This window comes from Dysidea avara, chromosome 7 (assembly GCF_963678975.1).
Source record: "Dysidea avara chromosome 7, odDysAvar1.4, whole genome shotgun sequence".
NCBI classification, from domain to species: domain Eukaryota; kingdom Metazoa; phylum Porifera; class Demospongiae; order Dictyoceratida; family Dysideidae; genus Dysidea; species Dysidea avara.
In genome coordinates this window covers 5,852,621-5,870,247 of record NC_089278.1, presented here as the reverse complement: position 1 = coordinate 5,870,247, position 17,627 = coordinate 5,852,621, and the positions used below count along the sequence as shown (strand labels likewise).

At 38.3% G+C, this 17,627-nt stretch overlaps 2 protein-coding genes across 2 annotated transcripts; one reads left to right on the top strand and one right to left on the bottom strand.

The window, feature by feature from the left end:
• Nucleotides 1–1,288: 1,288 nt before the first annotated feature.
• LOC136259972 (protein SSUH2 homolog) lies at nt 1,289–5,000 on the top strand. The gene is made up of 8 exons (XM_066053552.1): nt 1,289–1,343; nt 2,012–2,136; nt 2,186–2,248; nt 2,297–2,364; nt 2,416–2,508; nt 2,557–2,659; nt 2,714–2,815; nt 4,722–5,000. Exons 1-8 carry the CDS (start codon nt 1,289–1,291, stop codon nt 4,869–4,871), a joined length of 759 nt encoding a protein of 252 aa, XP_065909624.1. The 3' UTR covers nt 4,872–5,000.
• A 1,606-nt stretch (nt 5,001–6,606) lies between these two features.
• Nucleotides 6,607–17,505, bottom strand: LOC136260857 (protein SSUH2 homolog). Its single transcript, XM_066054749.1, has 12 exons — nt 17,431–17,505; nt 17,107–17,343; nt 16,978–17,050; nt 11,078–11,207; nt 10,964–11,024; nt 10,771–10,895; nt 10,649–10,711; nt 10,495–10,595; nt 10,349–10,441; nt 10,197–10,299; nt 7,008–7,112; nt 6,607–6,918 (listed from the first exon to the last, which is right to left on the bottom strand). Exons 2-12 carry the CDS (start codon nt 17,231–17,233, stop codon nt 6,769–6,771), a joined length of 1,131 nt encoding a protein of 376 aa, XP_065910821.1. The 5' UTR covers nt 17,234–17,343; nt 17,431–17,505; the 3' UTR covers nt 6,607–6,768.
• Nucleotides 17,506–17,627: the final 122 nt, after the last annotated feature.

Here is a 17,627-nt window from a genome sequence, read left to right as displayed (position 1 = left end):
CTGTATGAGTGCATGCATGGAACAGATGGCAAAGCATATTAAAACAAATATAGATGTGTCACCAGATGTAATGACAAATTGCACAATATGCAAACACCATTGAATAGCTATACTATGCATGGTTTTAAGCATGAGGCTGGATATGAGAGCCACCAGTTTTGGGTGCTATGACAAGTTTTTAAAGAAATTATTATTTATTGAGACTTTACAGCACAAGTGCTGAAGGTCTGTAGGATTCCTAGTCCTACAGCCTGTTTAAAGAAAGTATGTTTGAAAAGGTGGAGAAAATTTAAATGGCAATTTCTGGCCTTCTTTTAAAATTGTGTTTAACTTTAGTCCAAGGTAGAGTTAATGAATAGAAAGCTATTACCTGTTATTGGTGAGTGGTCGATAATTAATAATACAGAAATGTATATGTGTGGTGGATTACACATGTTGGTGGTCAATAATCCGTGCTGTATGTGATCTCAGTCTAACACGCATAGCTTATGAACACAGTGGGTTACAAACTTCATGTGTAACATCACTTATTGGTTAGCCTAAAGCCAGGCATAGGCAATGGTGAAAATTGGGAGTTACTACAAGGTTCCCATAGAGACTTATTACTCTGAGAACGAAACCTCGTTGATAATTCATTGCTCTACTGGTTTCCCACCACATTAGGTTCAAATTGTGATTGTCAGGGTCATTTTAGCCAAGTTTAGTGTGATAACAAGTGAATCTAGCCTTTTCCTGTGTCAACAAAGCTGTTATTTCACTGACCAAGTAGTTGTTTGTAGAGAGCAGAAAGGGTGGTGATTAAGTTCACACGTGATCGCATCTTCACAAAAGTCCAGTTCACAACCATAAACATTTGATTACAGATCTGTAAGGCTAGTAGTAGTATTCTCCTTCTTCACAGTCACAAAAATACACTGCACTTCGCCTTGCAACAGACAAGTGTGTGTTATCATGGATCTATTCATGTCCACTCTTTCAACAACAGAGTGCCTACAGAAGTGCAACATTATGCCTAGAACAGCCCAATGAACAGTTATGCATTTTGAGAAAATCACAAATACTTACCGTACATTATATGGTCGATAATACATGCTGACGGCTCATGCTACAAGGATGGGTATGGTTGACCACAAAATGTTTTGTGAGTTGATTTTGCTACATTAAATATAGCAGCCAATAATAAGGAGTCCACATAAGGGGTGCATGGAGGTGACAGGATTGGCACCACCTAGGCATCAAAATGAATGGGGACAATGATTGAAGACTGGCGAAATTATAGTGTGCACCCATGATACCTGGCTACTTGGCTCCTTCTTATTTGTTGGGAAATGGCTACTACACTGGTGTGCTATGGTAGCACCTAAAAGTACCTGCTCCAGTAAGTAGCACCTTTACGTGCTACCGTTGTTAACAGTGTAGTACAGCAGGGAATGCTCTGAATTGATGCATATTTATAGTGATGAAAGTTTCATAATCATGGTCAATACCTTGGCAGGTTATAAACCATTTACAAAGTTGTTGTAGTGTGATTAGGATTGCAATTGGTTTTCCGAAATTCAGTTACAGTGATGATATATAGAAGATTGTATTGTTACTTAGCCTGATATATAGTTGATTGAAAGTTTATTTAAGTGTCGATTCAAGTTTAAGGTTATGTTATGAAAAAAGTGTCTCATGGTAAAAGGTTTTCAATCTTGTTGCTATAGTGGCCCAATAAAGGTCCATGGGAAGGTGGAGATAAATAATAACTAAAACTGCTACTAAACTATGAAAACTGGTCAAATACCATCAGTTAATAGCAATCATATTACTTGATCGTTGCGATACACTGATGTAGCTATGTGTTGTAGCGAGTCTTCTGTGTTGAAATGTTTCTGCTAATCCAAGTGATGTACTCAAACTATATAGCAGACTTCTAACTATGCAGTAATGTATTTCACTCTTTGTAAATAAACTTCTGTATGCAAAGAAATTGTGCAGTACTTATATATACTCTCATCATCTATATCAGGTTTGTTCGTAGATGGTCCAGCTAATGGACTTGCCCCACTACCATGGGATATTGTTGTTAATCCTCCTGAGATGTTCAAGGATGATAGTTGTTCTATAATTGTACCTCATACTGCTTCTGTAAAGGTACAGACAGTAATCACAGGCTAATAATTTATGTGACATAATTTTGCAGGTTTGCCACAGTTGCTATGGTGTGTGTGCAGATACATGCACTCAGTGTTATGGACGGGGGAAAGTATGCTGAATTACTCATAAATAGATATGTGAGCCATGTATTCCTTAGAAACCATGTAATTATTATTATTGTGGTAACAATGGTTGTCTGATGTGTGGTGGCACAGGCAGAATAAGGTTTCGTGACTCTAGTGTATATGATGTAATTGTGACCCTAGTCTATACTAGGTGTGGTGAATGTGACGGAAAAGGAGTAATACCATGTGAAACCTGTACTGGTAGGGGTCACCTTAAATGGTACATCAAGCTGGAAATTAAATGGTGAGACAATACCATCATTTTCATTATTTTACTTTGTGTGCACTCCAGGAAAAACAGTATTTCTCACCATGTGATTAAACAAACCACCTTGCATGATCATTTGATAAAGAATGTCTCAGGAAGAATTGCGTTTGAAGCTGAACATTTACAGGTAGCTATGTTATGGCAGGTGTCATCAATCAAATTGCATGTATAATTATAATAGGTTGTTCCTTTAACATCCTTTGATGATGGAGTTAACAATGCCTCCCAGAGGCTACTTCAGCAACATGCAAACCAGTCCACTGAACAGAGAATTCTACAGCAGGTGAGGATGAGCAGTATACCAATTATATATATATGCTATAAATACAGTTTGGAAAAATATGGGATTTTTTCTGCATTTTTCATGTTTTCGTTAAATGTTTCTGACTCCCTGTATTCACAGGCTTTAAGCCTTCCCTAGTGGAATAGCATTCACAGAATAAAAGCGTCTTCAAATTATTGGATTCTTTTATTCTCTCATATTTGACCAGCACTGGTACCTCTCCTACATGCAGGACTCATATTGTGTGTTATATACACTCCTGAAGGGTTATTAATAATGGTGTAGATATTCCAGCACTATACATATAATCCAACTTTGGTATAAGGTAGGAGTCCGTAGTACTGTACTGTACTGTCAAGCATTTTAACATAATTTTTTATTCCCATTTGTGCCGGATTGAGAAAATTGTTTGAAAAAAACTACATAATAAAATTCCATGAACAAGTAAATATATGCAGAGCAAAAATGTTGCACACATTCATAAGGTACAAGAAGAATCAAACTCAGTATATATATATATATAGCAGTATTGCTCATCGTGAGTGCACAACTCATGAGTGACTGGTGTAGTAGATGTTCACACTTGTGTTGTTGTTAACAAGAAAAACAACAACAATACAATATACTTCATGTTCATGGTATAATTATCCCCCAGGCTTGGTAGTGGCAGGTAGTCCACATAAATTAGAGCAAAACCATAATATGCATGAGCCCTCAAAGTTTGTTTTAATTTCTTCATTTCAGTCCTTCTTACACACAAACTGCAAACGTGTTAGCTAAAGATTGTCACGTCTACAAGGAAGATTGAAAAAATTGGTCTGCATGTAGTAAGATATTGTAGAAGAATATAATATATATATACCACACCTGTGGTTGAGATCAAAAGCACCACGCTGTGGTATATAACTGATATACCAAGGCAAACTGTGGTATATAACATGCTTTATGGCTATGCTTACCATATACAGTACATTCCGCAAAATCCTAATCTAAACGGTAAACAAGTGTCTAATAACAAGCGCCTAAATCAACCAAGAATTATTCACCTGAGCACTGTGAGCAAGGAGAAGGATTTTTGATGAACTCTTGTCTTTTTACTAACTCTTGTCTCCTTCACTGAGTTGTGAGTAGATGAGCATGGTACTGCTAAAGAGTCTAAAACGTCAAGGATTTCTACTGATGTTGATCTTCAACAGGTGCTGTTTCACTATAAATTGCTATCTATAATCGTTTCATCTACTGGGGTGTAGAATATAAGTTATATCATGATTACTTGGGATATGACAAAAATATATATGTACTCGCACCCTGCGGGTGCTCATGCATATATTTTTGTCGTATCTCTTGTAACCGTGTTATAACTAAAATATATATACCTTTAATAGTTGCAAAGAATTCACAATAAAAGCCATGGAATACCAACACATTAAGCCAAACATGCATAATTGTGATACTCTATACATATACAGCATTGAGCATTCAGCAAATTGTGTAACAAAATATGATAAAGATTACAGAAAAAATGTAACATATGCTGTCTTGAATGACTTAATGCAAACTGCAAAGCCAGTTGTTAGTTTCAAAACACAAAAGAAGTAATCTATACTAAACTACAGCATGAAAAGTAGTACCTTAATAGGACGAAAGAGGTTGTAAAAAAGGAAGAACTAAGGAAGAACTACACTGATGTTAAGGTCAACCAATTTTAACAGTAACATCCCAATGTTGTCATTAGTAAAACTATTGGCGATTATTTAACAATATTATGGCCATTATCGGCTTGACCGCCACTTTTGATTCTACTTTTTAAACCTTTTTTGAAAGCTGTAGTTTTGTTCACTCCTCTGAAGCTAAGACACATAAAACATAATTATTTTGCTACTGTTGTGTTTTGTTTTTAATACAGCGTCACTTTGTGAAGATGGTGCCAGTGTCTGAAGTGGCCTATACCTACAACAATGACAGTTATACCTTTTGGGTGTATGGTGATGAAAATGAAGTGTATGAAGAGGATTATCCTCTCAGACGTTGTTGTGGACTGTGTACTATTTCATAAGTTTCAAACTAATCTGTATTATTGGCATGCATCATTCTGGGTATATACATAGACTAGACATTGTCAAGTGATTCACTTAAAAAATTTATTACTGTATATAATACATGTGACCACATTTGACAATGTTCCTGTTTTTTTTGTTTTGTTTTTTTTGGCAAGAGGATATGTGTAATTGAAACACCAACTATTATATTCAAGTTTGTGTAGTTCAACATACAATGTAATATTGTCTTAATTAAACTGTCTTTTCATGTGCTTGACTTTAACATGCACGGTACCCTAATATACATTGTATACAGATTCAAGCTACAGTATGCAGTATGTCACAATTTGTTCACAATAAATTTGCTGAGCACTCTACAGTTGCTAAGCTGAGCACCTTGGGCCAAAATTTCTTGGTCTTAATATATACACTGGTGGATTAGTGTATAAATGTTTCATTAGAGAGGTGGCTTGTGCAGGTGGCTACTAAGACAGGTTCCATTGCATGCGTACTTAATATATAAATACATTTTGTTGCAGAGTATCTTTTTCTGTACTATATTTGCCCCTTTGTAGACCATACAACTTCAGGCGTATCACAAAGTGCTGTTCTAGGTCCTCCTTTTTTATATTATAATGCTAAAGCTAGCATCATATATAGGTTCTCCACAGTCCACATGCAGTATGGGATCTATATATGCCAGTATCAATGACCAGAGTTTTTGCTGATGACTGCACATTGATCAATGCATTAGCCTGACCCTGAAATACTGCAACATCAACTGTGTGACCAACAGTAAAAAAACAAAAAAACACTAATGTGATGAAGTGGAGTACCAGCAATAATTGTTGCTAGTGTGAGTTATAGATAAGTTGCAAAACTCTTGGAAGTTACCGTATGCAAGTATGTAACATTTATGTGCCCATAATGTTACACTGTAGTTTATCCCCCTCTAATTATTGTAACTTATCCACTGGTAGCTGCATGGAGTATATATATACTTCATTATTTTAAAAACTTTAGCCTGACTCACTCTAATGTAAATTGTATGGCAGCTGCTGTGAATTTTACCCACAGACAACAATTAACACAACAAATGTTGAGGGATGATACTTCACTGTGGTGTATCACAGTTTCCCAAAGACTAATTTTACTGGGATTGGTAGAGTAATTCCCCTCCCCAGACTAATTTTTCTCATAATTAATGCATGCTTGTTTATTTTTGCACTCGTATCAACACTCCATTGTCATTCCCACACTGTGACAAGCTTAACTGTCACAGTTTAGTGTATGCATGGTAGCATGTGATTGCATGAGTACTCATCTAGCCATATGTAGTTTATCAATTCTCATTCACAAATCATGATGGTTTCAATCCTTTGTGGGGTGCTGTGGAATCCAGGGGCGGATACAGGGGGGGTCAAAGGGGGCTCTTGACTCCCCCTCCAAAAATTTTTAGTATACCGAGATCGAGATACTCTAATAGAGCAGTCACAGTAGTAGAACAGTGTGTAGTGAGCTATTTAAGGATTTTTATGTACTTTATCAGCTATAAATGTGTGTGGTTGGTGAGGTGGGCAGCTATTGTCAGCTGGCTGTGACCTTTTTTTTTTTTTTTTGGTCTCACCTTATCAAACCAGAGACAATGTAGTGCCTCAGTTCATTTTTGACCCCCCCTTTCTATAAGTCTGGATCCACCCCTGGTGGAATCCTCACTCTTTCATGGGTTTGAGAGTAGTATTATATCTTGAGTCATTTCTATCTACAGTCTTAACACTTATTACTATAATATACATAGCACAAAACATAATTTGAAATTTTAATTAAGTGTTGTGTCTTTGAAAATCTACAAAATAACAGCCGCTACTATATATGTTTTGTAAATGTATAGAAGATGAAAAAGTTTTCTGATGACTACAGGATAGCACAAAGTCCACAGCAACACTTCAGGGGATAATCCTCTTCATACACTCTGTTCTCATCACCATACACCCAGAATTTGTAGTTATTATTGTTGTAAGAATAAGCAATTTCAGATACTGGTACCATCCTCACAAAGTGACGCTATATAACAGTGCAATAAAAAGATGCAATTGCATGGCCACAGTGACACATGTGTGTACTTCATACTGTACAGGATGGTTTAGATTTACCTGTTGAAGAATTCTCTGATCACTAAATTGGTTAATATGCTGTTGAACTAGCCGCTGGGAAGCACTGTTCACTCCATCATCAAAGAAGGCTACAAGAGGGGCGACCTGTATACATACAACAATAATGATTAAGCTTGCATGTCAAACTGTTTCAGCGCTTTTATTGTAATGATTCTTGTTAGCTTAACCAATAAACTATATAGGAGTCAAATTAACATGTCAGATATTCGATGACATTTCTTGTTTCAGCACTTTGTAGTATAATGTAGTACAGGACATTCTATGACATATGTACACAGTATTGATGAAAAGTGTGGATTGTGTGTTGCCAGAGGGTACTCAGAGTTGGCTTTGTACTACCACATGGAATGGTTGGCAAGATATTATTGATTGTGAGATAACTAAGTCTTTGTAATCAATAAATTCTGTGCCATGGTCTATAAATTGGTAATACACAAGGCAAGTTTGATTGCACTCTGATTTGCTGTTGTGTTTGTTCTCTTGTAGTAATTACCATCATGGACGGTATAAAGCAATATACCACTGGTAATTCCAAATACTTATCAAGGAGCTGAGGGATGGGAATGGCTGGATGCAGCAGTTAAGACATAGACTCAGTCGGACTAAAAGGCATTTTAAAGTTTGGCAGAGGCATCACAAGCAGACTATGAGAGGGCCAAGGCCCAATTAGCAAAAGAACTTTTGAGCTACCGAAAAATGGGAAAATTTTGCATGGGAACTGCAACATCTCACCAAAAGATTTTCCCCAGGGTTGGATGCAAAGAGACTGGAACAGATGGCCCTAATCCACTACCTACCTCAAACAGCACTGTCCTGGAAGAAGCTGTGTATGTACCATACTGGAAGTGAAGCTAACTACTATATAGGGAGCATTATCAGTCCCAATTGTTAACAAATTCATTGTTGGAGGAATTGGCTCAAGTGCATGGTGGGGCTTTGGGATGCATGTCAAAATTGTCAAAGCAGACTTTGATGTGAGCAATTGATCAGCTAACCCAAAGAGTGTGTCTGCATGGTACTGAGCAAGTAATAGATGTTGTCAGCAGACTAGCAACGTCTCAGAGGAAAGATTTTGTAACAAGCAGTCGTCACTTCCACTTTGTATTGGAAAAGCAGTTTACAACTATATGGAAGTATTTAGTGGCTACACTCCGGATCCCTATCTAGAGTACCTGCAAAAATATGACTTTTACATTCAACATTAGAAGGGGAGCTGAAGCACTGCTCCAACACCCAGCCCACCAATTTCTTGAGGATTACATAAGAAATTCCACAGGCCACGGTTCAGGTCCTATACTATTGTGAAGTAACTCTCTGAATCTACTCACCAGATACCATATAGAGGGAAACTTTGGCAGGGGAAAACTTTGGTGAATTTGGCGATTTGCTACAAATTTGCCAAAGTTTAACCCGCCAATTACTCGTAGCGCCTGAGATTAGCATCTAATTTATAGCTACAGATTGAGCTTGAATTCGCCAAAGTTTATTTCGCCAAATGCGATTTAGCTTGCTATTCACCAAAGTTTACCTCCGCCAAAGTTTCCCTCTATATGGTATAGCACACTCACCATTGTTATAAGCAGAGTGCATGTTGTGCATTTTGATCGGCCTAAAAAGAGTTACATTAGTGAAGTTGCACAACTATGAACCATGCTGCACAATTAAGCCCACCAATGACCAACCCTGACTTACTATACTCCTTCAACATCATCACAATGTATGGAGCCCGCAGCTTTAAAGCTTTAAGATGATGGAGACAGTGAATGAAGTAGAATGACAAGCTAAGTGTCAGTGACTTCTACCATATCCACCTTGATCACTCTTCTCAAGTCAATAGCGTTGTTTTAGTACAGATTTTCATTTTAGTGTTAATGAATGGCATGGACCTGACGTTATCAGAGCTTGCTGAGCATACTTGGCATTGCTGGAGTGATCTCAACTAGCTAACTCATAAATTCCAATTACACTTGTCATCACAATTCGTCATTGACTAAAATAGTTTTTAGACAATATTCTGCCTGTTACATATGGAGAACAGCACACAAAGCATGTCTGCATTTAATCTACTGTAACAGGTGTGGGACCTGATTTTTTCATTGTTATGTAACAAAGTTGACCTGACTTTAGCAGCAGCACCTGATTTTACGTTATTATGCATGTAAAACATTAATTAATGTAGTCACCTGATGTTGTAATATAGCCACCTGATGTTGTAATATAGCCACCTGATGATGTAATATAGCCACCTGATGATGTAATATAGCCACCTGATGATGTAATATAGCCACCTGATGATGTAATGCTCTAACATAAAAATTTTAAATCATTGGAGTCTTTAATTTAATCATTGAGTCTTGAAGTAGTTCTGTCGCGATAAGCTCTGCAGGCAAGTTGTGAGGCTTACTGGGCAGGTGAAAACCTTTACAGTTAAATGTTTTGTCCCATTTCTTTTAACTTCTGGCACAGAAATGTTGATTCACAAGTAGTGCAGTGATGGTTATAAGGAGCTATTGACTCATTAATAATATTCACAAAATTAATTTTGTTAACCGCTATTTTGAGTAATACTAAAAGTTCACAATATATATACTGAGGAGAGTATCCTACTCTAATATACCCTTGTAGAAGGGCGTATCGTGAAGTTATGACATAACACCTCTGAGTTTGCCTATTTTTTCTTTGTATAATTAAGATGCCATCAGTTGAACATGAATGTGTGCCTAACAACATCACTAGCAACCAAATTAACTCTAGTTCTACTAAAGTGTTTCTCACCGAACTACAATCATTCCTTCATGGGTTAAGACCACTTTGTAGGCGTTTCTTGCTAGGCCATTCGTGAATATGGCTATCTTGAGCGTTGCGAGTATGAAATGGTAATAATGATTCTTGCACTTTTACGGCTGCTTGTACATCACAAACCACAACGTCTTGTTGTTACATCATAACTTCACGATACGCCCTTCTACAGGGGTATATGAGAGTAGGATACTCTCCTTAGTATATATATTATGAACTCTTGGTAACACTTGTTCAAAGGCAACAGTTAATAGTTATTATGACAGTAACATGGGGCTGGTTTCTGGCCGAGTTCTTTTTGATGGAAAAGTGCGAACCTTCACAATCCTTACTGTTATGTACTACTACACTAATGATACACATATATACCTGTCGATTTTCTGCATGAAACACAATCTTTCCTGAGACACCTTTTATTAGATGACCAGGCAAGGCAGTTCTTTCTATTATATGATCAGAAACATTGTTTGTCCTGTCATGTACTTGTGATAACAACACACAGAAAACGTTCCTTATCTTACCATGTGACCACCAACAAGATGTAACACTTAAGAGCACCTTTACCAGCACATGTTGGACATGAAACTGTTCCAGTCCCATTACATGTGAGGCATCTACACAGTAGCATATGTAACAATAAAGTTTTAATTCAAAGGTCACACAAAACCTCTTTCTTCCAGAGCCATTGCATTGATGACATTTTTCCCTGTGGCTTCCTCCATCTCGGTATACCGTACGGTAACCATTAGTACAACTACCACACAATACCTAAGAAAGAAAGAAGCACATGATTTGGTGTACGCACAGAACATATACCATACATCTCCTTTTCCATTGCATTTCCCACACCTCTTAGTGCGGCTGCCCAAACAACTGTGACAAGTCTGACAACAAGTACGTAGCACATTACAATATCCACACTAGCTGGTTGAGCAAGTGTTACCTTCACTGAAGCAGTATGGGGGACTTCCCTATAGTACTTATTATCCTTAAACATCTCAGGAGGACTGACAACTATGTCCCATGGTAGCGGAGCAGGCCCATTTTCTGGACCATCAATTGGCAAACCTGTTCAATTTACAATCAACAATGTACCATCAATATTAATAGTACCAGTCCATCATATATCAACTAACCATTATATGGTTCACTTGACCAGCCTGCCTTTCTTTGTTCTGTGAAGGTTTCCAGTTGATACTATAAACATTTTTTTTGACAAGGTTTACACTTACAGGATCACAAAATCTTACATGTATGGCTGCTGATGGTGAGATGTTGGTGAAGACAAGATCCCTAACAGCTCTGGAGCCATAGCAACAATTGCTAGAAACATACTGGGCTAATGCTTGTCTAGCTTGTTCCTCTGATACAGCAGGAACCCTGTGAGTTTAAAACAATGTAAGGAGGGTATAAGAGCTACAAGACATGTTGTAGTGAAGGAACAATGTAGCATGTTGCACTTTGCAGCGTTTAAGCACTCTAGTAAAAGAAATCTAATCCAAAACAGCTAAGCTGTAAAAAAACAGTGCGGCCCTCAAAAAGGCTATGGTGAAAAAAGATGTGAAATCCAAGGTGGCAGCCAAGAAATGGCTGTGATGGTAGGTTAATAGTAAAAATTTTAATAACGACAATTAAGGTGAATTTTTGTGCCACTTGGTCTTGGCAAAAAAATTCACCTAAATTGCCGTTATTAAAATTTTTACCATTAACCTACCACCACAGCCATTTCTTGGCCGCCACCTTGGATTTCACATCTTTTTTCACCATAGCCTTTTTGAGGGCCGCACTGTTTTTTTTACAGCTTGGCTGTTTTGGATTAGATTTCATTTCTTTTTGTATTTGTATACCCCAAAGCCGGCCTATGGCCAGCTTTGGGACTTTTTTAACCTGTCTTTTTTTCTTTACTACAGGAAGAAGAAAAGGTGAAGCAGATGTACTTTAAATATTTCTGATTTTATCAGTAAATGTACAAATTATATATATAATACATATATTTATCATAGAACTCTCCATGGTGGTTTCTTTGTAACTGAACACTCTACAAGGTGACTTCTTCTTGCTGCTCTCTCTACAGGGTGAATGTTTGTAGCTGAATAATCTACAAGGTAACTTCTTCTAGCTGATCTATCTACAGGGTGATTTGTTTGTAGCTGAACTCTCTACAAGGAAACTTCTTCTAGCTGATCTTTCTACAGGGTGATTTGTTTGTAGCTGAACTCTCTACAGGTGATTTGTTTGCAGCTGAACTCTCTACATGATGGTTTCTTTGTAGCTGAACTCTCTACAAGGTAACTGATGTCTCTACAAGGTCACTAGTTTGTAGCTGAACTCTCTACGTGGTGGTTTCTTTGTAACTGAACTCTCTACAAGGTGACTTCTTCTAGCTGATCTCTCTACAGGGAGATTTGTTTGTAGCTGAACTCTCTACATGATGCTTTCTTTGTAGCTGAACTCTCTACAAGGTGACTTCTTCTAGCTGATCTTTCTATAGGGAGATTTGTTTGTAGCTGAACTCTCTACATGATGGTTTCTTTGTAACTGAATTCTCTACAAGGTAATTTCTTTTAGCTGATCTCTCTACAGGGAGATTTGTTTGTAGCTGAACTCTCTACAGGTGATTTGTTTGCAGCTGAACTCTCTACATGATGGTTTCTTTGTAGCTGAACTCTCTACAAGGTAACTTCTTCTAGCTGATCTTTCTACAGGGTGATTTGTTTGTAGCTGAACTCTATACAAGGAAACTTCTTCTAGCTGATCTCTCTACAGGGAGATTTGTTTGTAGCTGAACTCTCTACATGATGCTTTCTTTGTAGCTGAACTCTCTACAAGGTGACTTCTTCTAGCTGATCTTTCTACAGGGAGATTTGTTTGTAGCTGAACTCTCTACATGATGGTTTCTTTGTAACTGACCTCTCTACAAGGTAATTTCTTTTAGCTGATCTCTCTACAGGGAGATTTGTTTGTAGCTGAACTCTCTACATGATGGTTTCTTTGTAGCTGAACTCTCTACAAGGTAACTTCTTCTAGCTGATCTATCTACAGGGTGATTTGTTTGTAGCTGAACTCTATACAAGGAAACTTCTTCTAGCTGATCTCTCTACAGGGAGATTTGGTTGTAGCTGAACTCTCTTCAGATGATTTCTTTGTAGCTGAACTCTCTACATGATGGTTCTTTGTAGCTTAACTCTCTACAAGGTGACTTCTTCTAGCTGATCTTTCTACAGGGTGATTTGTTTGTAGCTGAACTCTCTACAGGTGATTTGTTTGCAGCTGAACTCTCTACATGATGGTTTCTTTGTAGCTGAACTCTCTACAAGGTAACTGATGTCTCTACAAGGTCACTAGTTTGTAGCTGAACTCTCTACGTGGTGGTTTCTTTGTAACTGAACTCTCTACAAGGTGACTTCTTCTAGCTGATCTTTCTACAGGGTGATTTGTTTGTAGCTGAACTCTCTACAGGTGATTTGTTTGCAGCTGAACTCTCTACATGATGGTTTCTTTGTAGCTGAACTCTCTACAAGGTAACTGATGTCTCTACAAGGTCACTAGTTTGTAGCTGAACTCTCTACGTGGTGGTTTCTTTGTAACTGAACTCTCTACAAGGTGACTTCTTCTAGCTGATCTTTCTAGAGGGTGATTTGTTTGTAGCTGAACTCTCTACAAGGAAACTTCTTCTAGCTGATCTCTCTAGAGGGAGATTTGTTTGTAGCTGAACTCTCTACAGGTGATTTCTTTGCAGATGAACTCTCTACATGATGCTTTCTTTGTAGCTGAACTCTCTACAAGGTGACTTCTTCTAGCTGATCTTTCTACAGGGAGATTTGTTTGTAGCTGAACTCTCTACATGATGGTTTCTTTGTAACTGAACTCTCTACAAGGTAATTTCTTTTAGCTGATCTCTCTACAGGGAGATTTGTTTGTAGCTGAACTCTCTACAGGTGATTTGTTTGCAGCTGAACTCTCTACATGATGGTTTCTTTGTAGCTGAACTCTCTACAAGGTAACTTCTTCTAGCTGATCTTTCTACAGGGTGATTTGTTTGTAGCTGAACTCTATACAAGGAAACTTCTTCTAGCTGATCTCTCTACAGGGAGATTTGTTTGTAGCTGAACTCTCTACAGGTGATTTCTTTGCAGCTGAACTCTCTACATGATGGTTCTTTGTAGCTTAACTCTCTACAAGGTGACTTCTTCTAGCTGATCTTTCTACAGGGTGATTTGTTTGTAGCTGAACTCTCTACAGGTGATTTGTTTGCAGCTGAACTGTCTACATGATGGTTTTTTTGTAGCTTAACTCTCTACAAGGTAACTGATGTCTCTACAAGGTCACTAGTTTGTAGCTGAACTCTCTACGTGGTGGTTTCTTTGTAACTGAACTCTCTACAAGGTGACTTCTTCTAGCTGATCTTTCTACAGGTGATTTGCTTGCAGCTGAACTCTCTACATCATGGTTTCTTTGTAGCTGAACTCTCTACAAGGTAACTTCTTCTAGCTGATCTTTCTACAGGATGATTTGTTTGTAGCTGAACTCTCTACAAGGAAACTTCTTCAAGCTGATCTCCCTACAGGGAGATTTGTTTGCAGCTGAACTCTCTACATGATGGTTTCTTTGTAGCTGAACTCTCTACAAGGTAACTTCTTCTAGCTGATCTTTCTACAGGATGATTTGTTTGTAGCTGAACTCTCTACAAGGAAACTTCTTCTAGCTGATCTGTCTACAGGGAGATTTGTTTGCAGTTGAACTCTCTACATGATGGTTTCTTTGTAGCTGAACTCTCTACAAGGTAACTTCTTCTAGCTGATCTTTCTACAGGATGATTTGTTTGTAGCTGAACTCTCTACAAGGAAACTTCTTCTAGCTGATCTGTCTACAGGGAGATTTGTTTGCAGCTGAACTCTCTACATGATGGTTTCTTTGTAACTGAACTCTCTACAAGGTGACTCCTTCTAGCTGATCTTTCTACAGGGTGATTTGTTTGTAGATGAACTCTCTACAAGATAATTTCTTCTAGCTGATCTCTCTACTGGGAGATTTGTTTGTAATTGAACTCTCTACAGGTGATTTTTTTGCAGCTGATTTCTCTACATGAGCTGATCTCTTTACAGGGTGAATTGTTTGTAGCTGATCACTCTACAGGGTGAATTGTTTGTAGCTGATCTCTATACAGGTTACCTGTTTCTAGCTGATCTCTTGAATTCTCTTCAGGGTGACTGCTCTATTAGGATGACTGCTCTATTAGAGTATCTCGATCTCGCACTTGCTGCACCAAGTTGGATTTCGTGTTATAACTCCGTGGCTTTAAGTCTGATTCTTCTACACCATTGAAGAGCTTTTCTAAGATGATTACTCCATCTATACAGCGATTTTCAAAGCATTACCCCTAGCGGTTTATCTGGTAGGCGTGGCAAGTAATCGTTTTTTATTAGCTAATCTCGATTGTGTAATTGTTACACACTGTTGGTTTTTTCATTGTATCTTCCTGGTTTTTAGCTCGATTTCTTTCAAACCACAAAAGGTTTGAGGTTCAATAGTTAACCTATTCACCCACCGATTTTCAGCTTCTTCCCATACGCGGTTTACCCTGTAGGCGTGACAACATATTGGTGTTATTTTTCGTGAATAATCGATCATAACTCTTTTCCTGTTTATCGTATCCTAGCCAAAGTTGGTACAGAGATGCGCCTTTATACCCCGCTTCAGTGCGCAAAATTTCAAGGCAATCGGATATGGCGTTCGCGTTTTATAGCAGTTTTTGTAAGTGTGCGAAAAGAGGAAGAAAAATAAGAAGAAAAAAAAACGAAGAAACTAAGCCAATTTTTGAAGTCGCATATCTCGGGAACACTTGAAGCGATTTTGCTCAAATTTGGAATGTGGAGTGCTGAAGGTGGAGGGAGTGTCCACAGCAAAAATCGTCTTGTTTCATCAAGGCAACACAGAGCTATGGAGGTGCGAAAATTGCATTTTCTTCCTTCCTGTCAATATACTCACGGGTGTTGTGCGCCGGCTTCTTGGGCCGCACGACACACTACCGTGTGTCTTGATATTGGCTACCGTAAGACTACCATTGGTAAATTCTACACACATGACATTAGAGTAGAACCACTCTTGGACACTCATTCTTAGTATGTGAAGTTCCTACAGACATCTTCCAAAACAAGTATTTTTACCTTTGAAAAACCCACAATCCTCTGCCAAGCAAAGTGTCCGTTAACTTTAAAAACTTGGGATTCCATCTCAGTGAAAATGCAGTACTTACAGTACTGCTCAAATGCAACATCATCTTGCGAGTGCAAGCAATTAAATAACTTGCTAATTAAAGGGTGTGGCACCCATTTTGCTTGCAAGTATTTATCCCGTTTCATTTGGGATGAATATTTATGAGTGAAAGGGGTGCCACGACCTTTAATTAGCAAGCTTTTTAATCACTCACATTCTAGCAAGATGACATCGCATTTAAGCGGTACTGCAATACCATCTATGTAATGTTATGTTGGTAGTGTTTCCTAACAGGTTTAGAATGAGGATCACTACAGCTCAAAACTATTTGTGGGATTTTAAAATTGCTTCTTGGGATATTTGCTTAATCTTTGAACAAAACAAAATATCCAGAGCTTTTGAAAATAATTTACTGGACATCAAATTTAGGAGAGTAACTACCTAGTTGCAAGACAGATAGTATACTTTCTGTATGTATCTATCATTTTACCAAGTGGCAGAATTCATGTGAATGGCTGGTGGTGGTGAAATCTTGTACATATTGCACTGAAATATTAAAAGAGTTGAAATCTGAAATCTTATAATTTTTTGCAACATCATGTGATCCCAAATATCAAATTTTGTTTGCTTTGAAAATTTGTTGAATATTCGAAATTTTGTACAGAGTTGCGGACCTGTCACAGAAAAATTGGTCTGGGTAAAACTAATCTGCTGGACCAACTGTGTGATCGCTCAGCTGAAAGCGACTAGGTCAGTACACCCAAAATCGATCCCAGTGACCAGACCAATGTTGATTATGCCGGGTCAATTTTGGGATACTAAAAAAGATCCGGCTGGATCAAATTGTTTGTTACTGACAGACCCCTTTATAGTGGTGGGGTTGGCAACATGTCACATAAGACTGTACCACAGTACAAAATGTGTGAAGCCTTACACTGGCTGAGCGTCACCTTCTTGATGTGAGGAAGGCGTGGTGACTTGCCATACCGGAGGTGGAGGAAGTGCAGCTATATAAATGAGCATTCTGCATTCACCGTCAACCGACACATTACACAGTCCTTACCATTCATTTTATCGTACCCAGCCACAACGTCCATGTTGACTAACGGAGGTGCAGAGGGTTGCTGGTCGATGGGTTCCTCCATAGATGGTTCCTCATTTGGTAGGTTTGTGGCAAACTCCTGATTCATCCCGGATACTCGATATCGTACCTCGCTAGTTAAGATTCACGTATTGTTAATCCGCTAAAGTGACGCTTCTCGACCAGGTTAACGTTGTAGATACGACATGTTTGACACGCCTACTTAGTCTCGCGTGCCAGACGGTTTGTGTGGGGGCGGCAAATTTACCGCCCCCACACAAACCGTCTGGCTCGCGAGACTAACGCCTACTATACTTAATTTTCCCACGATTAGGTTATATTTCAAACCCACTATCGAAATTGTGTGCTGTTATATAATTTAATTTCAAGTCAATCGCTCATGCGCATGCGCAATACACATGTGTGGGGAGTGTGTGATTAATGGGTGATTCTGAGTGTCTACTGCACTTAGCCTATATTACTTATGTACAAAATTAGCCGTC

What these genes read in the sequence shown, in the direction of transcription:
- LOC136259972 (XM_066053552.1), top strand. Translation starts at nt 1,289, where the DNA reads ATGATACCTGGCTACTTGGCTCCTTCTTATTTGTTGGGAAATGGCTAC. An exon ending in GGGAAATGGCTACTACACTG is followed by an intron (nt 1,344 to 2,011) that starts GTGTGCTATGGT and finishes CATCTATATCAG; the next exon opens with GTTTGTTCGTAGATGGTCCA. An exon ending in ATCAAGCTGGAAATTAAATG is followed by an intron (nt 2,509 to 2,556) that starts GTGAGACAATAC and finishes TGTGCACTCCAG; the next exon opens with GAAAAACAGTATTTCTCACC.
- LOC136260857 (XM_066054749.1), bottom strand. Translation starts at nt 17,233, where the DNA reads ATGAATCAGGAGTTTGCCACAAACCTACCAAATGAGGAACCATCTATG. An exon ending in CACCATCAGCAGCCATACAT is followed by an intron (nt 11,025 to 11,077) that starts GTAAGATTTTGT and finishes AAATGTTTATAG; the next exon opens with TATCAACTGGAAACCTTCAC. An exon ending in CCCATACTGCTTCAGTGAAG is followed by an intron (nt 10,712 to 10,770) that starts GTAACACTTGCT and finishes ACTTGTTGTCAG; the next exon opens with ACTTGTCACAGTTGTTTGGG.